Source organism: Bos mutus, chromosome 23 (assembly GCF_027580195.1).
Source record: "Bos mutus isolate GX-2022 chromosome 23, NWIPB_WYAK_1.1, whole genome shotgun sequence".
Lineage (NCBI taxonomy): Eukaryota > Metazoa > Chordata > Mammalia > Artiodactyla > Bovidae > Bos > Bos mutus.
The window spans coordinates 25442069-25469050 of NC_091639.1; the positions used below are offsets into that span (position 1 = coordinate 25442069).

At 47.4% G+C, this 26982-nt stretch overlaps 1 protein-coding gene across 2 annotated transcripts; it reads left to right on the forward strand.

Annotated features, from left to right (window-relative positions):
* Positions 1–16: 16 nt before the first annotated feature.
* On the forward strand, positions 17–17623 carry MCM3 (minichromosome maintenance complex component 3). 2 transcript variants are annotated; one of them, XM_005896849.3, is made up of 17 exons: positions 18–316; positions 1333–1445; positions 1842–2050; positions 2805–2935; positions 6045–6283; positions 6970–7078; positions 7768–7921; positions 8262–8393; positions 9007–9215; positions 11394–11568; positions 11894–12020; positions 12915–13065; positions 13686–13826; positions 14706–14809; positions 15224–15309; positions 15692–15761; positions 16885–17623. In XM_005896849.3, the coding sequence occupies exons 1-17, from the start codon at positions 239–241 to the stop codon at positions 17081–17083; spliced, it is 2427 nt and encodes an 808-aa protein (XP_005896911.1). In that variant the 5' UTR covers positions 18–238; the 3' UTR covers positions 17084–17623. The 2 variants fall into 2 exon arrangements, with proteins under 2 accessions (XP_070217466.1, XP_005896911.1); XM_070361365.1 differs by lacking the exon at positions 1333–1445 and having other exon boundaries at positions 17–316.
* Positions 17624–26982: the final 9359 nt, after the last annotated feature.

Sequence of the window (26982 nt, forward strand, 5' to 3'; positions counted from 1 at the left end):
GGATGGAACATTTCCCGCCACCGCGAGACGCCGCGCGGAAAACCCGGAAAAGAAGCAGCTCTCGATTGGATGCTAGCTGTTGTAGCGTAAGAAAATCAGCCAATCGGAATGTACATACGCTCCCCGATACCCCGCCCCCTCCTTGAGGTTACTTTTCTTGGCGGGAAAAGTTGGGAAGATTTCGCGCCGGGGCTTATCAGCCAAAGGCCCTCCGCGCAGAAATTCCCGGGCGGCGAGCATGGCGGGGACCGTGGTGCTGGACGATGTGGAGCTGCGAGAGGCGCAGAGAGACTACCTGGACTTCCTGGACGACGAGGTGAGAGAGGCGCCGAGTCACGAAATTAGGGCGCTCGGAGGCCCAGGGGCAGCGCAGGAGCCGAGGAAGGCCGCGGAGACACTAGGGGCTAAGGGAGACCGCGGGGCTCCAGGCTGCGGCGGAGGGGCGGTGCTCGGGACCTTCCGCCTCGATCTGGTAGCTTTCTTGGCGGCAGAGTCAGTGGTTAAGAGCAATTCTGTAATTTTTCTCTCGAGTGCAAATGGTGGCTAGGTCTCGCGAAAGTCAACAGGTTTTCTCCAAGTGTAAACCAAGTGTAAAGCCCACGTTGACCTTTTAGAGATAGTTCCCTACTCTCTTAATTTGGGGGGAGAGTGGGGAAAGGACCTCGGGAAAACGGTAGTGACCCGCCGCGGTATAGACCCCCAGGCTGGAGAAAAGGACTTTCTAATTTGGCCGCATTCTTTTTCCATACCTGATGGGAAGCGGAGAAAGAGGGTTGGTACGCAAATAAAGGGGATTTTATAGGCAATTTAGGATTGACAGCCATGGAATATTGGTAAAGCATCTTGGATTGATAGTGCTGTGTTTGTAAATATAACTAAGGCTCATAAGTCCCTTATATGAGAACTCCTTTTCTGTTATACAGATGATAGGGAAATAAAATATTTTAATTAAATACAAGATTCTGCAACGGAAAGTTACTTTGATATATTAAAAGTCCCTTTAATTTACATTTTGACAAGGTTTTTATTTGTCTTTTTAGACTTCTTATGAGCTCGTTTTAATTCCCCATTAAAAGTTGAGAAGTAATGCACACAGAAGAGCTGTTGGTGTTAATAGGAATAATAACCGTGAGGAAGTCGTTATAATTTATACACTGGCTTTTTAGAGTGTATTTGGAATCCGAAGCTAATGAGTGAAAATGTGGGTGAAATGGGGGCCCAGGTCTGCCACAGAGATTGATATATTTATCTTGCTGTGAGAGCTGCCTCTCTTTAAAAACATCCGGCTTTTGAATTTGTGAGCTGCTGTAGCATGTGGTGGTTATTTTGCAGGAAGACCAGGGAATTTATCAGAGCAAAGTTCGGGAGCTGATTAGTGACAACCAGTACCGGTTGATCGTCAACGTGAATGACCTTCGTAGGAAGAACGAGAAGAGGGCCAACCGGTGAGTTTCCAAGAGCGCATCCCTAGTTCTGAGTGAGAATGGCTCCTCTCTCTTCCCCAGGTTGGAGCAAGCTTCCCAGGGGAGGACCTGGATGAAATATTTTTGACCAGGAAGCCCTTAGTACATCACCCTCACCTGCGTCTGTGTTTTTTACTTCTTCTCAAAGTAGATGGTGGGCATTTTCCTCTCCTTCTATGTTCACTGAGTATCATTTCCCCATCACTGAGTTACAACTGGCCTGCAGCTCTGATGTATTTTACTGGGCCTTGTAGAATGGCAGGAGAAAGCAGAATCTAGATTTTCACTCCTAAGCTTTGATCAAGTAAGAATGTCCACTTCTGTTTTGTGGATCAAGTTTTTTGAATTCTGCGGTCTCTGCCTGATGATTCTCTGCAGCCTCCTGAGCAATGCCTTTGAGGAGCTGGTTGCCTTCCAGCGGGCCTTGAAGGATTTCGTGGCCTCCATTGATGCTACGTATGCCAAGCAGTACGAGGAGTTCTACATAGGCTTGGAGGGCAGCTTTGGCTCCAAGCACGTCTCTCCTCGGACCCTTACCTCCTGCTTCCTGAGCTGTGTCGTCTGTGTGGAGGGCATTGTTACTAAATGTAAGTGGGCTACAGTTGGAGCCCCACGGAATGGAGGTGGGGTGTGCTTGGGGGTATGGAAGGCAGGAGAGGCGGAATAGAATTGGGGAACTTGCTGCTGCTGCTGCTACGGCTGCTAAATCGCTTCAGTCGTGTCCGACTCTGTGCGACCCCATAGACAGCCTCCCAAAAGGCTCCCTCGTCCCTGGGATTCTCCAGGCAAGAACACTGGAGTGGGTTGCCATTTCCGTCTCCAATGCGTGAAAGTGAAGTCGCTCAGTCGTGTCCAACTCTTAGCGACCTCATGGACTGCAGCCCACCAGGCTCCTCCATCTGTGGGATTTTCTGGGCAAGAGTTCTGGAGTGGGGTGCCATTGCTTTCTCCGAGCTTTGGGAGCTTATGGCTTCAAAAAGGTGGAGCACTGAAATTACCGGGTGAAACTTGAAGGAACTCAAGTGTTGCACAATTACTAGGGGAGCTTTGAGTGACCACCTGTGCCAGCCTAATGGTGAATCTGCTGAGAATGGAGGAGTCTTGGCTCCTGGCAGTCTCCTCATTCTGACCCTGCATTCCTCCTGCTGCTTGGTCGGGATCAGCGATACTTTAAGGTTTTACGTGGATATGGTATTATTCTATGTAAACATAAAAATGAATTGACGACAGTTAGTATTGGGAGAGCCTGACTAGTTGGAAGAACATAATTTGGAGTCCTCGTGGACTTGCCTGGGTCAGGTCCCCTTCTCGCTGTTCAGTCGGGTGATTTTCTATTCCTAGGCTCTCTAGTTCGTCCCAAAGTCGTCCGCAGTGTCCACTATTGTCCTGCTACCAAGAAGACCATAGAGCGACGTTATTCTGATCTCACCAGCCTGGTGGCCTTTCCTTCCAGCTCTGTCTATCCCACCAAGGTGAGGGGAATGAATTAGTCGGACCTCTTCAGAGGTGGGGTTCAAAGTTGTTTTTTAATGTAAGTAATTAGGTAATATCTATTAATGTAAGTAATTAGGTAATATCTAAAGTCTTCCTCTAGATGTAAATAGGGTGAAAAGTAAGGATTAATTTGAAGGACGATTGCTAGCCATAGTTTAATATGAAAAGTCCACCATTTTTCTTTTAAGGAAAATATTCTCTTAGGAAATTTGGGAAATTAGGGAAGAGTTGAAGGAAGGAAAAAGGTCACCTAATGTACATTTATCTTTTAGCAAAGTTAAAGTATCATGATTTCATAATCTACATAAGTAATTTGGAAAAATACTTAATGCAGTCATGTTACTCTGAAATCTTTGCAAATATTTAACTCTGGGTTTGAGAGAAGGTTGGCGTAGAGCATGATTTTAGTCTTGGTATTCAGATTGATTTGACTTGAGAATGGTGTAAGGCCTTCTTACTTAATGAGACAAAAGAAGATGATTAATACTGATGTCTTTATTGCCAGTATATGCACAACAGTAAGCAAAGAACTATAAATATACAATGTAATTAACAGTAGAAAACAAAATTGATACACGGGAGGGAGGGGGATATAAAGAAATTATTTTCCTGCTGTTAGAACAAAAAGGTAAAAGCCAATGCTAATCATCCAATCAGTACTCTTGTCTTAAATTCTTTACCTCCATTTCTAGTTTTTCAGTTAAACAAAGAATGTACAGATAACTGTAACAGTAGCAAATTGCTTCCCAGTAGCCGTTTCCCTTTCTAGTCAAATTCATTTTATGTTAGAATTGGAAAAAAAAAAAGTCAAGATGAGAAATCATTAATATCCCAGTTCCAAATTATCTTGCATCTCACTAAAATGGGTAATTTTGAAAAGTTCCCGCCATCCAATGTTAATTTAGAACGACAGTATCCAGAGGATTGTCACGCACTGAGGAGAACACAGATATAAAGAAGACTCGATCCTTGTCTTCAGTTTTATCACCTGCTGAGGGAATCAACATATGAGCAAGGTTTTCAGTTCAGTTCAGTCGCTCAGTCGTGTCTGACTCTTTGCAACCCCATGAATCGAAGCACGCCAGGCCTCCCTGTCCATCACCAACTCCTGGAGTTCACCCAGACTCACGTCCATCGAGTTGGTGATGCCATCCAGCCATCTCATCCTCTGTCATCCCCTTCTCCTCCTGCCCCCAATCCCTCCCAGCATCAGAGTCTTTTCCAATGAGTCAACTCTTCGCGTGAGGTGGCCAAAGTACTGGAGTTTCAGCTTTAGCATCATTCCTTCCAAAGAAATCCCAGGGCTGATCTCCTTCAGAATGGACTGATTGGATCTCCTTGCAGTCCAAGGGACTCTCAAGAGTCTCCAACACCACAGTTCAAAAGCATCAATTCTTCGGCGCTCAGCTTTCTTCACAGTCCAACTCTCACATCCATACATGACCACAGGAAAAACCATAGCCTTGACTAGACAGACCTTTGTTGGCAAAGTAATGTCTCTGCTTTTGAATATGCTATCTAGGTTGGTCACAACTTTGCTTCCAAGGAGTAAGTGTCGTTTAATTTCATGGCTGCAGTCACCATCTGCGGTGATTTTGGAGCCCAAAAAAATAAAGTCTGACACTGTTTCCACTGTTTCCCCATTAGTTTCTTAGAATTGTAACTGAGTTGTACTTGAGAGCTGTTTAGCCTGTTTCCAGGTGAAATGTGAAGGTCGGAGAGGTGGAATGACTTGCTTATATTCCAGTAACTGATGGCCCCAAGGACTAGGACCCTGTCTTTTTACTCTCAGGCCACTTGGATTTTCTGAGGCACCCAGCTTTCTTTTTCATTAGGATCCCTACTTTCTATAATTTATTCTCCTGGAATTAATGGGGGGGGGTACTCTCCTGATTGCTGTGGCCAAACTTCTTAGCCCAGGACCTGAAATACACCAGACGAGGTGTTCTGGAGACCGTCTAGCATGGTTCTTAAGAGCATGGTCTTTGGTGATCACCGTGGGGGAACTCTAACCTCTCCCAGCTTCAGTTTCCTTATTTGTAAAATGTGAAAAAGGCCTGCTTTGGGAACTTGAGTTGTGGTGATGATCCCACGAGATAATTTTGTGAAGTTACACCACAGTGCCTTGCACATAGTAGGCAGTCTGTTAAATGATAGCTGTTGTGTTTTTAGAAAATTTAAATGGCAAGGAAGTAAAACTTTAAAATGTTTTTTATTCAAGTTTAATATACAGAACCCTGGAGAAGGTAATGGCAGCCCACTCCAGTATCCGTGCCTGGAAAATCCCGTGGACAGAGGAGTCTGGTGGTCTACAGTCCAGGGGGTCACAAAGGGTCGGGCATGACTGAGCATAGCACGCACCACACACAATGAACAGAAAAGCTTACATTGAGTGTACAGCTCAGGGAAATTTCACAAGATGAATATACCATAAAATCAACCATCCAAATCAGGAAGCAGCACCTTACTAGCATTCAGAAGAAGTCCCTCTTGAGGCCACTCTGCCCTCGAGATCCTGACATCTACAGCAGTTACGAGTAGTTTTCTGATTTTATATTTAAAACGCTTGTCTGTGTCGGGCTTCTTTTGTTCAGTGTATGTTTTTGAGATTCACCCATGTGTATAGGTGCACTCCATACATTCATTGCTGCGTCGTGTTCACTTGTATGGATGTGACACACTTATTTAACCATCCTGCTGATGGCATTTGGATTTTTCCTAGTTTGGGGTATTATGAGTAGTGCTGCTATGAACATTGTAATATGTGGCTTTGGGTGAACGTTTGTGTTGGGTATTAACCTAGGAGTGGAAATACCAAGTCCTAGCACAGAGGAAGTGACAATCTTATACGTACGTGTTAATATAACCATGGTCCCTTCTGGCTGTATGTAGATCATCCCTTCCATTTGATGGTTTGTTACTAGGACAGGATTGTGAAGGACTGGAGAAGGTACTTGGGGCTTTATGTTCCTAGATGCTAATCTTGTGAGGGTATCTCTGAATTATATTTGTTTCTTATAACAAAACAAGTGTGTGGTGTTTCTAAGATAGGGCTGAGGTGACTGCTGTTCCGTGTGCCTTTTCCAGGATGAGGAAAACAATCCCCTTGAGACAGAATACGGCCTTTCTGTCTACAAGGACCACCAGATCATCACCATCCAGGAAATGCCGGAGAAGGCCCCCGCCGGCCAGCTTCCCCGTTCTGTGGACGTCATCCTGGATGACGACTTGGTGGACAGAGTGAAGCCTGGTGACCGGGTGCAGGTGGTGGGGACCTACCGCTGCCTTCCTGGGAAGAAGGGAGGCTACACCTCAGGCACCTTCAGGTACATGGTCCGTCCTGAGGTGTCTGGAATGCCGCTGGCAGGGTGCATTCTGGTAGCAGTCTTTCCCGTTTGCCATCGTCCTGAGAGTTACATTAGATGGACAGAACACTGCCTGCCTGCAAGATGAACTGTCTTTTGCTAATAGTTGAAATTACTGGTCTCATGGTTACAGCCTCCTGGCTTGCCTGGGGGTTTCTCGCGTATTTCCACCTCCTTCCAGTACACTCACTTCTGTAGGTCAGCAGGGGCTAGATTCACAAGGTGAGGCGCCATGAGCACACTTGTGTCATGCATGCCAAGTCGCTCCAGTCATGTCCAACTGTCTGCGACCCTTTGGACTGTAGCCCACCAGGCTCGTCTGTCCATGGGATTCTTCAGGCAAGAATACTGGAGTGGGTTGCCATTTCCTTCTCCGGGGGATCTTCCCAGTGCAGGGATTGAACCCGTGTCTCTCATGTCTCCTGCATTAGCAGGCAGGTTTTTTACCACTAGTGTAGCTGAAGAGAATCAGTGATTGAAATCAGAACAGCTTTTCTTTTCTTTTTTTCTTCCTTACCCCTCTTTCCTCCCACCTCTCCCTCCCCTCTACTTCCTTTCTTTCCTGATTTGCCATTCTAGGTTAGGAGCCTAAGAAGGTCTTGGTATTAGCAACTGAAAAGAGCCTCATGCTTTCCTCTCTGTCCCAGGACTGTCCTGATTGCCTGTAACGTGAAACAGATGAGCAAGGACGTTCAGCCTTCCTTCTCCGCTGAGGACATAGCCAAGATCAAGAAGTTCAGTAAAACCCGTTCCAAGGTCTGGACCAGTCCTCTGGGCATCTGAGGGTGGGGATAGATTTGTTAGGGTCTTTTTTGGGCATGGCCATCTTTGTCCGGGATCAGGAGGAGGGTCAAGGTTTTTTCTCTGAAGTATTTGGTGCCAGTTTCTAGTTTTGAGTTAGTAAGCAAAAGGGTGTTTTTCTTTAATATTTTTGTTGTGCTCCCTGTTAAGTGAACCTAATATAAATATTATTAGAATAGTAGTTACAATATTAGTGTACAAAGTCTATATGGGATGTATCAGTGATACATTGATTGTTATTTAAATTTGAAATGTGTTATTTTTGTTTTAGTTCTTATTTTTCTTTAAAAAATTTCTGTCTTTAAAGACAGAATGCCCATATTTAGAACTGAACAGAATATGTGTATGTGTGACAAAGGTTACTGCTAAAGTGCAGTACACATTAAACCCAAAATGTTTTGGGCCTGGAAACACTTTTTGTTTTCCTTAAAAATTAAAGCTCCAAGCAGGAGTTGGAATCCAGGCTTTCTCTGTGTCTGTCCTGATAATGTTGCGATCAGTGTGAAAGTCTTGGAGAAGAAGCTTTTACAATTAGAAACAGCATGTTTCTTCAAGCATCTTCTGTGGCCTGAAGTATGAAGCCAGCTCATCCAACCCCAGGGTGTTTCTTCAGGCTTTTCACTGCATGGTTGTCCCTCCTCTAGGATATCTTTGACCAGCTGGCCCGGTCGCTGGCGCCCAGCATCCACGGGCACGACTATGTCAAGAAAGCGATCCTCTGCTTGCTGTTGGGCGGGGTGGAGCGAGACCTCGAGAACGGCAGCCACATCCGTGGGGACATCAATATCCTCCTCATAGGTACGGTGTGGGGACTTGTGTGGCTGCCTGGTCTTCCCCTGTGGGGTGTGGTTGCGGAAGTCTGGCATCTGTTAATGTGTCTGTACCTAGCTGTGTTTCAGTTCCTTTAAAGGGCAGAAGTCTCAAATGAATTTTTAAAGTTATGTCTTTATTATTTCTGGGTTCTCTGATTTTTTAATGTCTATTCTTCCAGGAATGGTAAAGGAAAAATTGAAAAAAAACCACGAACAACCCGTTACTATATATTTCTGTTGTGTCAAGATCTGTGCTAGAAAAGCAGCATTGGCTGGGGGCGGGGGTTGGGGGTTCCGAGAGTCACCGCTGCCCTGTCCCACTACAGGAGACCCGTCGGTCGCCAAGTCCCAGCTGCTGCGGTATGTACTATGCACGGCACCGCGGGCCATCCCCACCACCGGCCGGGGCTCCTCCGGTGTGGGTCTCACAGCCGCTGTCACCACAGACCAGGAGACAGGTAAGGGTGGAAAGGTCCTTGGCAGAGGTCTGGCGGTGAGATGAGCATAGATGCTTTCAGCTTGCTCCGGGCCCTGGCTGGTGTTGGGAAGATACACCTGAGAGGTTAGAGTAGGCCTGCCTGGAGGGGACTGAGTATCTGGCAACAGTGAATGAATGATGTAAATGGTTTGGGTGGCCCTCTAGTGACAAGAATGTCTCCTGGAAGGCTGTCAGAGAGAGTTCTGAAGGAGAAAGCTTCTGACATTTGAAGAGAGATAAAAATGAAGATTGTTACTACTTTATGCATTAGAGGAAAGGTTTTGAAGGCCAGTGAAAAGAGAACAGAGATCTAGTTGGGAAATGGCTTGAAGAAGGTGAGGCTCAAAGAGGAAATCTGTGAAGGAAGGCCGTTGGAGGCTGGCTGCTTAGGTATCAAAGTGGGACAAGTAATACTGTCCAGATCGGAGCTTAAACAGATGACCCCAGGGTCTGCTCCGAGTCTTAGAAGCTGACACCTCTTCACTGCGTTCTCCCGCTTATGTGATGGCACAGGATGCTTAGAAGTAGATTGACATCTCCCCCCGTCCCCCACAACCTGGATGGTAGTGTGTTTTTCCCTCCCCACCTCCCAGGTGAGCGCCGTCTGGAGGCGGGGGCCATGGTCCTGGCTGACCGAGGCGTGGTCTGCATCGATGAGTTTGACAAGATGTCTGACATGGACCGCACGGCCATTCACGAGGTGATGGAGCAGGGCCGAGTCACCATCGCCAAGGCCGGCATCCACGCCCGCCTCAACGCCCGCTGCAGTGTTTTGGCAGCTGCCAACCCCGTCTACGGCAGGGTGAGTAGAGTCGGGCACTCACCTGCTGTCCTCACCTTCATTTGGTTTTGCTGAATAACTGGGCTGTGGAGTTTATTCCAGGTGACCCAGACCACAGACTACAGTAAGTTTGTCATCTTGCTACTGCCATTGGTTTAGGACAGTGGTTCCTCACCCATTCATCCACATCAGAATCCCCTGGAAAGTTATTTAAAACACATTTTTAAAAATACAAGGAGGAAAACCAAAGTGACCTGAAGCATCACAACGCAGGTAACTGATTGACATTGAAATGAGAGTACTGTACGCAGGTGGTGGAAGGGTTTATGAACAGAGCAGAGAGATATAATAAGGAGATTAATAGCCCGCCTTCTCTCTCCTGTTCGTTTCCCAAGAGAAAACCAGTGACAGCTCTTGAGTGCTTTAGAAAACCAAAACTTTTTAAAGCCTGTGCCAGTAAATACGTTATCTCCTTGTTAAGAATTAATCTATTTGTCTTTGTTTCTTGGTATGACTGTGATGTGCTTAGGTGTAATCTTTTATATTTATGCAGCTTGGGGTTTGCTTAGTTTAGGGGGGGTTGATTTTTTTTTCTTTTTAAGCAGCTGTCTACTATTCCATTGTATGGACGTACGATAATTTGTTTAGCGAGTCTCCACGTGCTAGACATTTGGTGTGTTCCCTTTTTCCTGCCTGCTGTTATGACTGAAGCTGCAGTGAATACCCCTTAATGTTCATCGTGTTAAACATTTAGGGATGAATACTTGGCAGTGGGATTACTGGATTAACAGGTACATGCATTTTATGGTAGAGATTGCCAACTTGCCCCCTTTAAAGACTGTACCATCGTTATACTGTTAACTAATATTTACAGATGCTTTACATTTACTATCTCCTTTCATTCACTAACTGTGTGAGGGAGGAAGGTATTATCTTCATTTTACAGATGAGAAAATGAAAGCATAAAAGGTTAAGTAACTTGGTTGAGTCACAAACCAGAAAATGACAGAGAGGGTTTGAAGCCAGAGCCTGTGCTGTGCGCTGACAGTTTATGATGCCACAGTGCATGAAAACACCAGTTTTGGTAGCGTATTTAAACATACAGGTGCTCAGTCCCCAGCCCAGAGTCTCTGAATCCAAATCTCTGGATTGGGGCTCCTGGGGGCTATGGTTTAGGAAGGTGCTATAGGTTGGTTCTAATGGATTAGTGTGGGTTGAGAAGCATACGATTTTTAGATGAATGATAACATGTGATATGTCATTCTGAAGGATTTATTTGGCAAATGTAGGGAGAAAATGGAGAAGGCAATGGCACCCCACTCCAGTATTGCCTGGAAAATCCCATGGGCGGAGGAGCCTGGTAGGCTGCAGTCCATGGGGTCACGAAGAGTCGGATACAACTGAGCGACTTCACTTTCACTTTTCACTTTCATGCATTGGAGAAGGAAATGGCAGCCCACTCCAGTGTTCCTGCCTGGAGAATCCCAGGGACAGGGAGCCTGCCGGGTTGCCGTCTATGGAGTCGCACAGAGTTGGACACGACTGAAGTGACTTAACAGCAGCAGGGAGAAAATGGCAGGTCCTGAAATGTGAACGCGATCAGAATCGTTAATGTTACCTGCGAGATTGTCAGGCCTCTGACTGGGGAGCCATCGGCTGGTAGGCCTAGAGTTGAAGGATAAGAGTATGGGCGTTCTTGAATCCCAGGAAAACCTCCCTGGGTCCTTAAGATACTGTGGCTTATAGATTATCATCCATTTTTGTTGAGATTTTATCCAGTACCTTCTGAGTAAGGAGGCCCAAGGTTTCAGGTGTTTCTGGCTTAGCTAGCTCATCATGTCTTCATCACAGGTAGAAAGAGGGACTCATCTTCCAGAGCTGATCTACCTGAGAGTGAGAGCAGAATGAAGCTTGAGAAGGAGGAGGCTGGCTCTTAGACCCACACTCGCCCTGTTAAGAGGCACTGGAGCTGGGAGGTTGGGGCTCTGGTCACAGAGCGTAGTTCAGGGAAGGGCTGCACACAGAGGAGATGAATTCCGTTTTTTAGAAGCTTTGAAATGCTTTACTTCTTCACGGCTTGTTCGGTTTGTGTTCGAGGGTCTAGTCTTCTGTTCTCTCCCATGGCTGATCTGGCATTCTTGTTCTTTCTTGTGATCGATGTTGTCTCCCTGCTCCTTTTCTCCGGTGTTCCCCCTACAGTATGATCAGTACAAGACCCCCATGGAGAACATCGGGCTGCAGGACTCGCTGCTGTCCCGATTTGACCTTCTCTTCATCATGCTGGACCAGATGGATCCCGAGCAGGACCGGGAGATCTCAGACCATGTCCTCCGAATGCACCGCTACAGGGCACCTGGAGAGCAGGATGGTGACGGTGAGGCGGGGGGATGGACCAATGAGGGGCGCCCAGACACAGGCCGTGCCCAGGCCCAGCCCGGGGCGGCGGGCGTGGCAGCATCTGGGATGTGGAAGGCACCCCCGCCTCCCTGGTTCCTACGGTGTGTCTCTTGTCCATTTCGGGGTCTGGGAGCACCTCTGAGCATCTCCTGTGGACCAAGTGGCCTCCTTGTTTGTGGGGCCCACGGGTCTGCTTCCTTCTGGGTCCATCCTTTGTGAGTCTTGCCTGTCTTCAGAAGAAGCGATTTTTCTCTGGATTCAGCTCTTTCTTACTCTCCCTTCTCCTGACTTGGGCTTTTCAGCTATGCCTCTTGGCAGTGCTGTGGATATCCTGGCCACAGACGATCCCAACTTCAGCCCTGATGACCAGCAGGACACCCAGATCTACGAGAAGCATGACAACCTTCTGCACGGGATGAAGAAGAAGAAGTAAGCATTCTCCACACCTCCTCCTTGAGGGAACCTGACATCTGTGTCACGTTAGAGCTGCCCGGCCAAGGTCATGCTTGGAGTCATCATCATGGGGATCTGTTTTCTTTTCTGGATTCGCAGAATTTTACTTGGTCACTTGCCTTGTGAATGTTTGTGGGTGATCAAGCTTAGGTTTTGGTCTTTTCCTAAAATAGAAGGCTTTGACGACCCGCCTGACCTGTGATGGGTGTGTCTTGTTACCCATATATGTGAAGTGTTGCACAAATCGCACCGCCCTTTGCGTGCATGTTGAAGGGGTGGTAGATCACAAACACTGGAAAGTCTGCAGTAGGTTTGGATAAAGGAGACTTGTGCTCAAGCGCTCAGAGCCTGACAGCTGTGCTGTGCTCAGTCGCTTCAGTTGTGTCCCACTCTTTGTGACCCTGTGGTCTATAGCCCACCAGGCTCCTCTGTCCATAAATTCTCCAGGCAAGAATACTGGCATGGGTAGCCATGGCATTCCTCTACATTTGGCTGTGGTGCAGTAGGAAACACTGTGTAATCTTGAAACATACTGGTTTAAGAATGTAGAATTTGGAGTCAGAAAATGAAATTTGAGTCCACTTAAAATTCTCTGAGCCATACTTCTCCCACTGATAAAGTAGGACAGATAACACCTAAACTACCTACGTCACAAGTAATTCCTAAGTAATACTATAGAATTAAATAAAAACCCGTGACAGAGTTTTGTACATGTCCTGTATAAAAGGGGTTTGTGACACTGGGTTCCAGGCCATGTCTGCCCTGTCACGTGACCCTGACTTCCCCGAGGAGGGGCAAGGCCACGACCCCAGGCAGGTGCCCAGGCTAGGGCAGGGGAGTGACATTCACCGTGTGTGTGTGTGGGTCCAGGGAGAAGATGGTGAGTGCGGCGTTCATGCGGAAGTACATCCACGTGGCCAAAATCATCAAGCCGGTGCTGACGCAGGAGTCGGCCGCCTACATCGCGGAGGAGTACTCACGCCTGCGCAGTCAGGACAGCGTGAGCTCGGACACCGCCAGGGTGAGCCCGCCGCGGGGACGGACGGTGACCCGGAGAGTGGGGACCGGAGCCCCTCAGGATGAGGCTGGGGAGGGAGTGCCCGCTCGCCAGGAGCACTGGAGTCATTTTAGTGTCGTGATTCCTTCCCTTTTGCTCTCTGGCCTGAAGGGCTTCCTATTACACCATTGCTTGTCATCTGGGCCTCAGTGGGTTCACCCACCTTTAGAAAGAGTGTCCTCAGATAACCCCTCTCATAACCACCGCCCCCTGACTTGTGGGTGTGACTCTGGACAAAGTATGTGAAGCTCTTCGAGTCCCCTTTTGCTCATCTCTAAAGCTGTTCCAGGTTGTTAATGGCTGACACTGAACATAAAAGCGGGGTCGTGGCGTGTGGCAGGCCCTGTGGAAAGGGTCTTCCCCACTGGCCTCCCTCCGGCCAGGAGACACCTGGTTGAATTCTTCCCTGGTCAACTCGTCTGCCCTCCCTCAACCCTCTGTCATGTTTTCCCGGTTACTTTTCTTTTGGAATTATATGTAGTTTTTCTGGCTAGGTGGCTTGGACTTCCCTCCCCGTGCAGGTGGGTTTGACGGGCACGCTGCGGGGTTTCTGGAGGATGGTTCCCCCTGTTCTCTCCCCGCAGACGTCTCCAGTGACAGCCCGGACCCTGGAAACCCTGATTCGCTTGGCCACAGCCCACGCCAAGGCCCGCATGAGTAAGACTGTGGACCTGCAGGACGCAGAGGAGGCTGTGGAGCTCGTCCAATATGCTTACTTCAAGAAGGTGAGTGTCCAGGTGCTGTGCCTGCAGCTCCTCTGAGTGGGTCGTCTGTGCTCGGGCCTCCCAGCCATGCATGGCTGACCCTGGCATCTGGAACATTGGCAGAGAGCAGTGGCCTTTCCATTGCCCTCCCTCTCCAGTGGTTCTCAGCCATGTGAGAACCAGCACGTGAGAACCAGCTGGAAGGCTTTAAAATACTGAAGTCAGAGCCCTTGGAGGCCTCAAAGATTCTGGTTTCATTGATGAGCAGCACCTCAGCTGACGGCTCCTCTGTCTGCTCCTTCTTTTGCCTCTTGAAGAAGCAAGTATTTCCAGAGTCTCAGCCTTCCTCTTGGCAGCTTCTTCAGGTGTCCTTCACACCTGCTGCTCCTCCCGGAAGTTCCCGCATGTCTGCTGCTGTGACACAGTGTGTGTCTGTCTTGTTACACAGTGGGCCTGGAGGCCTTGACTCCCTTCTCCACCTTGTCCTCCCCACCCACCAGTCGGATGGATTGTAGCCCTTGGGGGTTCAACTGTGGGTCTGATGAGATTTTCTTGACAATCTCTTTGCTCATGTGGGAGTTGTCTTAAACACCTAATCTACAAAGAAATGGCTTGTTTTTGCACTTAAGCATTATGGGATAGACTTGTTCTCATTCACTTCTGTATTCAGTGGACACTCCTGGAGTGCATGCTCTGAGAGGGATGTGGCACACGGCTCCCAGCAGTTTTAAAGATGGGTCACGGCCGACCCCCTGACCCCAGTCCTAGGCTCAGGGATGAGCAAGGCCAGGGCATCAGACCCAGGGGGCTCTCTGCTGCTGCTGGTGGTCGGGCAGGTGGAGCTGTTCAGTCCCCAGCATTCATGATCCTCCCGCCCACCCACACGTGGTTTGGTCCTAGGTTCTCGAGAAGGAGAAGAAACGTAAGAAGCGAAGTGAGGATGAATCGGATGCGGAAGATGAAGTGGAGAAGAGCCAGGAGGACCAGGAGCAGAAGACGAAGAGGTTGGATGGGACGCAGAGGAAGGAGATGAAAGACTCTGGTTGGGACTGGGGAGGGTGTCGGGGGAGGGGCAAGGCTGCAGGAGGGGTTGCCCAGACCAACGCTGCAGAGGGTTGGAGGGTGGAGGTGACTTGGACAGAGAGCGTTACAGCCCCCTTTGTCCTCTTTGTGAGGATTTGGGCCTTTTCCTGCTAGAGAAGCTCTGGGAGACTGCTGGGTTCACATTTCAGAAGTCTTTCCTCCGGAGTCTCATTTGAGGCCTGAGACTGAATTTCTGAGGGTGGGCGACAGGGAGAGAGCCTTGGGAAGCAGGGCCTGCTTGTGCTGTAGTCCACGGACCTTTGGTCTCTTTGAGAAAAGGCAGCGGTTTGTACAGGCCTGGGCCCAGCATTCCATTTGGACTACTGGTGTTTTAGGAGGAGGATCTGTCCTTCGGACGCCAAGGAAGGGGACTCCTATGACCCCTATGACTTCACCAACACGGAGGAGGAAATGCCTCAGGGTGAGCAAGCAGCCTCCACTGGTAAAAAGGGTCTGGGTTGCCTGGCTCTTTAATGCTCTGTGTTACGCATTTGCGTGTGGGTTCCCACTCGGCTCCCTGCTTGGGACCCTGTGTCCAAGAATCGAGGAAACTCAGAACTTTGGAAATAAGCTTTGCCCCCTCGTCTGCCTCCTCAGTGCACCATGCTCTTTGCCAAGCCTGGCGAGAGTGTCCCAGATAGCGTGGGCTCTGGAGCTCCTGCCTGACCGGAGCCTTTCTTGAAGCTGCTTTGGCTGGCCCCATGTGAGCCCCAGGGTTGCAGGCTCAGGGTGGAGAGGGGCCTCTGGGGTCGTGGACATGGCTTCACCTTGTCCTCTGCTCTCTGTAACCTTTTCCCCTCAAGTGCACACTCCAAAGGCAACAGACTCACAGGAGACCAAGGAGTCCCAGAAGGTGGAGTTGAGTGAATCCAGGTGAGTAGGGAAGGACCTCTTCCCTGGAGGTAGGAAACAAGCTGTTATCAGCAGAGCTCAAAACTAGAGGCCCAAGGGTTTCTAGAATGTTTTCTATTCTGATGACAATTTCAAGCTTGAAATAAGTTATGAAAATTGTGTAAAGAACTCATACATTTTTAGAATCCCCGGTTGTTTAGGTTTTACCATTTGCTTCATAAATAATTCTCTGTGAGAATTTAAAATCTGATACCCTTGTGCCATTAGGAAGAGGAGTCTTAGAGCAAGGATAGAATTTGTGTCTCACTGAAGCCTTGGAGTCTTCTCAGTAGGTTGTGTAGGTATACTTAAAAAATATGTATATTTTTTCTTCTCACTGGATGGTTGTCATTTGTTTTGAGATAATCAGTTTTTACCAGTAGAGGTTCAGAAACAGTTTTATCTAAAAACTTTCTGTTTACTGGATACCAAAGGAGCTCCATGGCTAAGGTTTGCTTTTTTATTTTAATACCTTAACATACACAGTGTCTTCACTGAAAAAAGTTGAAACACATCATAAAGTATTTAGGTAGAAACATTAAGATCAAGCGTAAGTCCAGTCTCCAGGACAGCGAATGAACTGTATCTGAAAGCACTCTCTGAATCTTGGAGGTCTGTCTTCAGTGACTGCAGGATTCCCATAGTATGAACGTGTGTGTTCTTGTGTTTTCTGATGAGGGATGTCTGGCTTTCCTAAGACTGCTCTTCACAGTAAAACACAATCTTAACGTATGTCATTGCAGCGGTGAGGATGGAGCTTTGGGGTTAGTTTCTAGGAATGGATTCCCAGAGTCAGAGGAGATGCACCTCAGAATTATAGCACATGTGGCTAACTTGCCTCGCAAAGATGTCATCCCACTTTGCGTTTCTGCCAACAGTGTACAGATGCCAGTTTTCCCTCATCCTCAGTGGCCTTTGGTTTTTAAAATGCTATTATTTCTCTACGGGCAGGAAGCTCTGTAACACAACCGCTTAGCTCTGAGGGAGAAGCTTGGGTGCGGAGTGGCCATCAGGGGCAGTCTATAGGGGACACTGAGGCTCACGGGCTCTGACGTCGTTGTGGCGGCTTCCTCCTCCTTCACCCTCTCTCTCCCGTCCTGGGCAGGTTGAAGGCCTTCAAGGCGGCCCTCTTAGAGGTGTTCCGGGAAGCTCATGCACAATCGGTTGGCATGAATCGCCTCACGGAATCCGTCAACCGAGACAACGAAGAGCCTTTCTCCTCTGCGGAGATCCAGGCCGCGCTGAGCAGGATGCAGGACGACAACCAGGTCATGGTCTCCGAGGGCATCGTCTTCCTCATCTGAGGGCCCTCGTCTTTGGACTGTGGGATCCGGCCAAGAAAGTTCCTTCCAGTTTCCTCTTCGCCCTCCCCCCAGCCCAGCCTTTGCCTTCATTCCCTGAATGTCAGTGTTGAACTGAAGTGGAGGACAGGTGACAAGCAGAGTCAGGACTTGGTGGAAGCCTGAGGACGGGTCAGGAAAACTGCCGTGGGGTCAAGAGAAGGTGGACGGGACCAAGGTGATGCGTCTTCACTGTACAAGACTAAACCACAAGGGTCCTTCCCCATCCCCACTGCCCGTCCCAAACAAGCCACACCATTCTTCACTGTAGACGGCACAACTTCTGAGTATGTTAGGGGGTCACAGCTGGTTTCTGTTCATGTGTTGGCTTCCACCCCCCAGCACTTTGGTCTAGAACAGACTCTGGTGGTTCTGTGCTGATGGAGAGAGAGACTGAGGCAAGTCCTCAGACCTAGAAAGCTTGCTTTGCGGTAGCACCAGTTAAGACTCATATGGAATTTTGACCCAAAAGACATTAAATAAACACTCATTTCTTGTACTCTCCACGTGGCCTTAATACTGTGTGATTTTTTTTGGACACATTTCATTGTATTTTCTGCCAGCGTTCCACCCGGTGCGATGGGCTGCCTGCGTTTGCACCGTGTCACCAATAGGTGGCAGCAGGCCGCCGTGCTCTCTGGGGATTAGGCCTTCGCGGGGCTGATTTCTTCCCCAAGGACATCAGCATTTATGTTAAAACTGCAAACCAAACCTTGCCAATTCAGAATAGTTTAGTGGCCACAGAAGGCCAGTGTGTGAACATCCAGGAGAGTTGACCCTTTGCATGGCTTTGCTGAACAGGAATCAAAGCCCCTTCATGCAAAAATAATAACCCAGTATGTCAGACCCTCAAAATCGGTGAATTCTTGCCCATTAAGAGATCCCCTTACATGTAGGATTTTTGTGAAGCCTCCTAACTCCTGATGTCCAGCCCTTGGTGTCTGTTTGCCAGAAGTCAGTGGAGGCTCCAGGGCAAGACTTCTATCCTCTGTATGGTTTTGGTAGCTTCTGAGGAACTTTTGAGGTTATTTAAAAAGAAAAAAAAAAAATTGTGACTCGATGGGGGGCCTGGGTCGCATGGATTGGAGGCTGCCCCCGAGAAGAGGTGGTGTGGGTTCCTAGCTGTGAGATCTGGGAGCTGCTTCCTTCTCCTTGTTGCTGAGGGGGCCTGTCACCCTGAGGCCGTGAAGCAGTAGTGGGGAGTTCAGTTTTATCTTCATGTTTTTTTCACAGATGTGAAATATCAAATTCTGTTGGCAGAGCCCCAGGGAGTACAATCCAGGGAGTGAGCAGTGATACCAGAGGAGGACTTGGATGGAACTGCATACTGGCAGCAAGTCTCGTATTGTGCGGGGTGAAAATAGAGAACTTGATGCTCTGGAGGCCTCGAGGTTGGGGATACACATACATGTCTAATGTGTCAGTGAAGAGTTGAAAACTACAAAATATATGCAAATGAGAGCTGAAGGAACTGAGGGGCCAAGAGAGTCAGGACAGGGTGGGAGCTTTTGATGTGGTGTTATAGGAAGAAGAGCTAAGGTCTCCTCAGGGGAGCATTTATTAGAAGGCCGAATGCTATGTCAATGGGACTTTTGTCCTCTCTCCTTCACACCTGATGAAACAGGCACGCACGGGGTGGGAAAGTAATCAGGTGAATGAGGTGATTCGGCAACAGCTGTAATACCACATTTAGCCATAAGAACAGAAGGTAGAAGAGTATCAGCTGTCAAAATAGATGTTACCTGTATTAAAATAACCTGACTCTTAGGTACTCAGTGAATCTCCACGTTGAGTTTCTAAAAATGTGTGTGTGTTGTTTCCCAACTTGTAGCAACAGAAGAGCATTTAAAGGAAATAATTGCTGAGCATTTAAAGGAAATAATTCTTACTTCTTGCCCAGAGACCCCCTCTTCCTGCTACAAGGACCTGAACGAGGCTGCTGGGCAGAGGGGATCTGGTGTGTGAGTCAGTGTCCTCTGAGGGTGTTGCTGTGGCCACAGATGGCAGAGGTGGCCCAAATACCAGGGGAAAAAACACTTCTTTCCAAAACAGAAGTTTGTTTCCATTTATGTGTGCCATCTAAAAGAGGTCAAATACTTTGGGGGTCTTTGAGAAATCAGTTACCTCTTGAAAGATTTTATGTTACCTTACTCCTGAACCCTCCTAGATAAACAACATGTCAGGGTGAGAGGAGAGCTGTCAAAACAGACAGTTGGTCAATGTGGATGGAATCCAGTCCTCTGCCACTTACCAAAGAACTTCAAGTGTTGAGCTGCTAATTCATCTGTAAAATGGGGCTAACTTCTGCCTTTGCGGGGTGCACCTCACCTTTGTGACGTGACTGAGGGCAGCTGTTAGGTGCTAGCCAGCGGGGAAATACTCCATGGTTCTGCCCTTATCACTGTAGATTCCAAATTTCAGTAAAACAAAGTGAGTCATTTTGATGTGTGAAAGAGACTCACTATCCTTGGATTGAAATCATTGAAAACGATTTCCCCATGTGGAGTCCCAGAGCTCTGTCCTCTTTCCTGCCTTTCCAGGCCTTTCCTTTCTTTAAAAAAAATTTTTTTTTGTTTGTTTTGATGTGGACCATTTTAAAAATCTTTTTTGAATTTGTTATAGTATTGCTTCTATTTTTATGTTTTGGTTTTTTGGCCAGGAGGCATGTGAGATCCTAGCTCCCTGACCTGGTAGCAAACCCGCACCCCCTACCTTGGAAGATGATGTTTTAACCACTGGGCCCCCAGGAGGTCCTTCCAAGCTTTCCTTGATGGTTCCTGACCTCCAGTCCAAATAGCTCTGACCCAGGTCCATCTCACAGGGAGGACCCCTGCCTTGGTGTATGACAATGGGCTCTTGGCTGTCTCCCAGGGACAAAGCCTGCTCAAGGTGGGCAGTGTCACCTCGGGCCTCACAAGAGCCCTGCAAGGTGGGATCGTCAGGACAACATGGATGAGGAAGGAAAGGAGGGGAAACACTCCCTGAAACCAAGAATCCATAGGTTGTACCCTTCTCATTTTCCCTGAGTTTTCAACCCACCCATTGCCCTAATGACTCCAGACTTTTCCTGGGGTGAGGTTTCCCCAGAGGCTGTGGTTGGTGGAATCAGGCAGGTGCTGGGGGTGCCCTGTGGGTCAGCTCCCCGGCTGCTCCATCCTCATACCAACTAAGTCCTTCCCTCCCCGAGTGTCCCCCTTCCCTCCCCAGGAGCCAGGTGCCACCACTTCCACTCAACGGGAGGGGATTTGAAAGGTGGGGCATCGTGCCCTGGTTCTGGATGGGCAGGTAATCTCCCCCGAGAGCCTAAAGCTGGCAGAGGAAGTGAGACACACACCCCCCGCCCCCCACTGGGCAGCAGGGACCCTGAGCTCGAGTTCCTTTCCGGCAGTAAGTGGCTGAGTTCATGTGCCAGGCTGGCTGAGCCACTTCCTTACAGGGAAGTGCTTGGTTTCTTGATCTGGAAGAGGGGGTGGTTGAAGTAGGTGATGATCTCTGAGGTCCCTTCCAGTAATGCATGAGACACCGGGGTCACTTCTACCCAGAAAACACATTAGCCCTGGTACCACTTGGAGGCAGGTCAGAATGAGTCTACCATCCTGTTAAACACATTTTTTAAGGTCAGTGATATTTGTGCTTCTCAATTTTGTGACTGGAACTCCAGGATATTTCCCACTGTCTCAGGGAATTGTATTCAATTCCTAGAAAAAAAATTAGAATAAAAGTAATTTTTATTTAACTTCACTTTAATTGGTTTTAATAAGTTCTTTTTCTTTTTTTTCCTGGTTTGCTGCCTTGGTGATGAATGCTGGTTTCTGCCTGGTTCTTTACTTACTAGAATGGACTCCTACCTCATTCTCTTCTGTTTTCCCTCAAGGGAGAGAATTAAGATTCTAAATTCTTTTCATATCATACCTTCAGTAACACTGGCAATTTAGAGTTATGTAATTGGTAAGTTCTTCCTATCATTACACATAACAAATGCAGAAAAGGCAACTGTCTACCACTTTACAATCTTTGAGAACCAGAGGTGATAAGTTGGTAGAGTGAGACATCTTAAGAGCTGTCATTGAAACCATCTGATTGCATGTTCATTTATCTTGGTATTCCAATAAATGTGTGTAAGATTATGTACAAAGGCTAAAAAGTATTTAGAATTAAAAAAAGATGAAAGACTGGCTTCATTTCCCATCTTCTTCAGAGAGCAGGCAGAATGTCTCAGATATGCTGACTTCAGGGCAGACATGGCTTAGAAGATTCTGCTCATCCTGCAAGTCTGATCCTCTGACAACCCCTCACTCTCCACCAGGCCCTGGGAGCCTGGGCTTCACATGTTCTCCAGCCTGCATCTGGAAGAAGTTATTTTTCCTTCTCTTGACTCAGAATCATGAGCCCTGGGTTTGAATTTCTGCTCTGCTATTTAATAGCTGTGTGACTTTTGACTGGAGAAGGGAATGGCTACCCACACCAGTATTCTTCCCTGGAGAATTCCATGGACAGAGGAGGCTAGTGGTTTACAATCCGTGGGGTTGCAAAGAGTCAGACATGACTGCTTCCATGCACTCCAGTTCCTTGCAGTCTTAACCTGTGAAGTGGAGAGATTTATGGGTTTGTTGTGAGCTTCAAATACAGTGGTATATATGAAAAAAACTTTGTGAGCTGTATGGCTTTATCTACAATGTAAGGCTATTAATATTATAATCATTTTCCTCCCCCTGTAGCATTCTGTTAAAGAGAAAAACAGCCCTGGAAGAGCTGGAGAGAGAGATCCCTTCATTTGTAGGTGGAGACTACTGGGAAGCCTGGATCCAGGCAAGGCTCACTTGCTGGGTCCATCTGTAGGAAAACCATCCAACACCCTCGTTAGTCAGAGGGTTGAGACAGATTACTCCTGAAAGTCACAATGGAGGCAGACAGCCAAGGTATAGAGCTGTCTCCCCTGTCTTAATGGCTAATCTAACCTGGGTGCTAGGTGAAGGGGTGCTCAGGACACCTGTGGGTGTGAGAAGATCACAGGATAGGAAATCTGGCAATGAGGTCCCCTCTGGCTTCTTGGTTGGCATAAAACCTGCGTAATGCACATAGTCATGTGCAATTTACAGGCAGCTTCCTCTCCAGTTTAGGTAAGTGCTCAGGTCTGTGTGGCCAAGAACCTTCTCAAGAGTCATCATTTTCCCTCCATGTCCCCACCATCTTCCTCTGATCTCCTGCTGGACGAATACAATGGAGCAGATCTGGGAGGAGCTCTGCCCACCGGAAGCACTTCCTCTCTGTTTCGCCCCTTCCACTGTCCTTCCTGCCTCCCTCCACTCTTCTCTCTCGATTTCCTTCTCCTCCACCCCCTTCTTCAAGCATCCTTCATCCCCTCGCCTCAGCAAAGATGAAGAACTGTCTCTCACAGGAAACCCGTTTCATCCTGTGGTTCTATAGCATTTCTAGAACACTAGGAGAACCTGAGAGTCATATGTCATTCTGAGTCAGTCCACACAGGAGTGAAAGTGACACATTTCTCCGAAGTGTGCTGGTTTCAGTGCCTTTCTCTGTGGTCCTCCCCAACCTCCATTTTTTTCTCTTCTTAATCTGTATTTTCATGGAAAACATGAAGTGATGGCACTTAGAATGATTCAAATTGCTTTTCAGAAAAAGAGGAAAAAACTGAAGGTACATTACTCCTCACCCCCCACAGATATGCACACACTAAAACACTCACACATATGTGTGCACTCACACACACCTCTACTCCCAAGACTGAGACAGATCCCCAAATTGGAAGAGAACATAGAGATGGTCCAGTTCAAACAGAGCTCCCTGGTTCACCATTCCTCTCTGGAATGTCATTACAGATGTTTATCAAGCTTTAGTATGATCTTCTAGTGACTGATCCCTCTCCCTTCAAAAAATTTTCTAAATACTTGAAACCAATGTTGTGTGCCTGTAAGCTTTTTTTTTCCACCAAAATATCCCTCTTTAAGATTTTTTGAAATTTAATTATTTTTGGCTGCACTGAGTCTTCATTGCTTTGTGTGGGCTTTCTCTAGTTGTGGTGAGCAGGGTCTACTCTTCCTTGCCATGCGTGGGCTTCTCTTGTTGCAGAGCACAGACTCTAGGGCTCAGGCTTCAGTAGCTGCGGCGTGTGGGCTCACTAGTTGTGAAGCAGGGGCTTAGTTGCTCTGTAGCACCTGGAATCTTCCTGGACCAGGGATTGAACCTATGTTCCATCCCCTGCGTTAGCAGGTGGATTCTTATCCACTGTACCACCAGGGAAGTCCTCATTAAGACTTTTCATAAGTTACTGGTCTACTAGAAACTGAAAATAATGAAGGAGAGGAAAAACTTTGTCCTTTACCCTCTGGGATTCAGTACCTGGGGTCCTGCAAATTAAACTGACAAAAACAGATTACCAGAGAAAGGATTTATTATGTGTGTATACAGAGACTTTTGCAGAAAAGACGTGAGGTCTCAAAGATGCAGTTAGACTCAGTGGCTTAGATACCATTTTAACAAAGTCATAAATGTAGAGAGATAACTAGACAAAGGAAGGAGGGAGTGTCGAATTTTTAGGGGAAGTAGATAGTGGGAAGGTAAGTGTATGGGGAAAGCTGAAGAACTGTACAAAAAAGATCTTCATGACCAAGATGATCATGATGGTGTGATCACTCACTTAGAGCCAGACATCCTGGAATGTGAAGTCAAGTGGGCCTTAGAAAGCATCACTACAAACAAAGCTAGTGGAGATGATGGAATTCCAGTTGAGCTATTTCAAATCCTGAAAGATGATGCTGTGAAAGAGCTGCACTCAATATGCCAGCAAATTTGGAAAACTCAGCAGTGGCCACAGGACTGGAAAAGGTCAGTTTTCATTCCAATCCCAAAGAAAGGCAATGCCAAAGAATACTCAAACTACCAGATAATTGCACTCATCTCACACACTAGTAAAGTAATGCTCAAAATTCTCCAAGCCAGGCTTCAGCAATACGTGAACCGTGAACTTCCAGATGTTCAAGCTGGTTTTAGAAAATGCAGAGGAACCAGAGATCAAATTGCCAACATTCGCTGGATCATGAAAAAAGCAAGAGAGTTCCAGAAAAATATCTATTTCTGCTTTATTGACTATGCCAAAGCCTTTGACTGTGTAGATCACAATAAACTGTGAAAAATTCTGAAAGAGATGGGAATACCAGACCACATGACCTGCCTCTTGAGAAACCTATATGCAGGTCAGGAAGCAACAGTTAGAAATGGACATGGAACAACAGACTGGTTCCAAATAGGAAAAGGAGTATGTCAAGGCTGTATATTGTCACCCTGCTTATTTAACTTATATGCAGAGTACATCATGAGAAACGCTGGGCCGGAAGAAGCATAAGCTGGAATCAAGATTGCTGGGAGAAATATCAATAACCTCAGATATGCAGATGACACCACCCTTATGGCAGAAAGTGAAGAGGAACTAAAAAGCCTCTTGATGAAAGTGAAAGTGGAGAGTGAAAAAGTTGGCTTAAAGCTCAACATTCAGAAAACGAAGATCATGGCATCTGGTCCCATCACTTCATGGGAAATAGATGGGAAACAGTGGAAACAGTGTCAGACTTTATTTTGGGGGGCTCCAAATCACCGCAGATGGTGACTGCAGCCATGAAATTAAAAGACACTTACTCCTTGGAAGGAAAGTTATGACCAACCTAGATAGCATATTGAAAATCAGAGACATTACTTTGCCAACAAGGGTCGGTCTAGTCAAGGCTATGGTTTTTCCAATGGTCATGTATGGATGTGAGAGTTGGACTGTGAAGAAAGCTGAGCACTGAAGAATTGATGCTTTTGAACTGTGGTGTTGGAGAAGACTCTTGAGAGTCCCTTGGACTGCAAGGAGATCCAACCAGTCCATTCTAAAGGAGATCGGTCCTGGGTGTTCTTTAGAAGGAATGACGCTAAAGCTGAAACTCCAGTACTTTGGCCACCTCATGCGAAGAGTTGACTCATTGGAAAAGACTCTGATGCTGGGAGGGATTGGGGGCAGAAGGAGAAGGGGATGACAGAGGATGAGATGGCTGGATGGCATCACTGACTCAATGGACGTGAGTCTGAGTGAACTCCGGGAGTGTGTGATGGACAGGGAGGCCCGGCATGCTGCGATTCATGGGGTCGCAAAGAGTCGGCCACGACTGAGCGACTGAACTGAACTGAAGTGAATTAAAGATAAGGATAATTTAGTAGAGTTTGTTATGCCAACTGAAGTTGGTGTCTTTTCCATCCATAAGAGTTGTCCCCCTCTTTGTAATATGTGAATTTCCTTTACAAATAGAGATCTATGTTACCTTTACAAAGGGAAATTAATGCCTGGTTTTTAGACAGAAGGCTTCCCAGATGATGCAGTGGTAAAGAATACACCTGCCAATGCAGGAGATGCAAGAGACTCTGGTTTGATTTCTGGGTTGGGAAGATCCCCTGGAATAGGGAATGGCAATCCACTCCATATTCTTGTCTGGAAATTTTCCTGGGAAATTCCATGGACACAGGAGCCTGGTGGGCTACATACAGTCCATAGGGTCACACAGAGTCGAGCATGTTTAGACAGAAACGGGGAAAGGCAGAGAGTTTTTCCTGAGTCTGCTGTTTCTCAGTTTGCCTTCAGTTCAAATTAATCCTTATGCCAAAGTGGCATCTTTTGTGTGGCATATTCTAATCCTCCTCATTTAGTAAGAAACTGGGTGGAAGAAGTTCACTAGTATGGCCATCAAATTAAGTCAAGTGAGTAAGTATTCACTGAGCATCAGCCATGGCGAGTGTATTTGTTGGGATGTGGGTGTGCAGAAGTCATGGGTGTCTCTTCTAAAGAGTTTTAGATTCAGAGAGCAGATTAGGAACAAACACTTAAACTTTTCAGTTTAAAAAGCCAAAGTACATAAAAATAGCCATTCAAGGGGACAGTAGAAAAGTTTTCTCCAGAACTTGCTGAATGAAATGCCACGAGAGCAAGCAGAGAGTCCAGAAGAGGGACAGATACAAGTGGGTTTTGCATCAGAGACGGATTTTGTGGAAGAGTTCAGGAGTTTGGGTGGAGCCTAAATCTTCTGGTGGCTCAGACAGTAGAGAATCTGCCTGCAGTGCGGGAGACTGGGGTTCCATCCCTGGGTTGGGAAGATCCCCTGACGAAGGCAGTACAGTATTTTTGCCTGGAGAATTCCATGGGCAGAGGAGCCTGACAGGCTACAGTCCATTATAGTCCATGGGGTGCAGAGAGTCAGACATGACTGAGCGATTAAATCAGCAGAACTGATATGATCTTCCCAGAAAAACGATCTGGTCTTCAGAGGAGAAGGGCTCGGAAATATAAAACATTTTGTGGAGCAGAATCTGGAAAATGAGTTTCTTGCATGTGGATGGTTTGGGAAGGTGAGTTCCTTTAACAAACTAGGTTGGGACCATACATCAGATTTAGGCCACTGTCTCAGGGGTTGGTCATCCCTACCTAGTGGCAAGAGTGGAGTGCAAGGGCATCTTTCTGGGGCAAGCTCCTCCATCCCCACTCACCACCCCAAAACTTTGTGGGTTGTCTGCATGGGACTGGGGGAAAGTCCAGGAGCATACGTTGCTGATCCCCGGTTCCTGAACGACCCTGGTAGAAACAGCTGGGGAGAAATTATGGTGGGAGGAAGCCAGGAACATTTGACAGACACTCACTTGGGCTTTCCCCGAGCATGGCACTCCGGTAGTCAGTTGACTAATACCATTCACCTCAATGCAGGAAATTAGCTTGTTTTGCTGAGTAAGTGAAAGCCTGCACGAAACCCTGAGTTGCCTGCAGCTTGCCTATGAGTGGCTTGGTCAGGTCAACCCAAAGCAGCAGCTGCTGAGTTTTGACC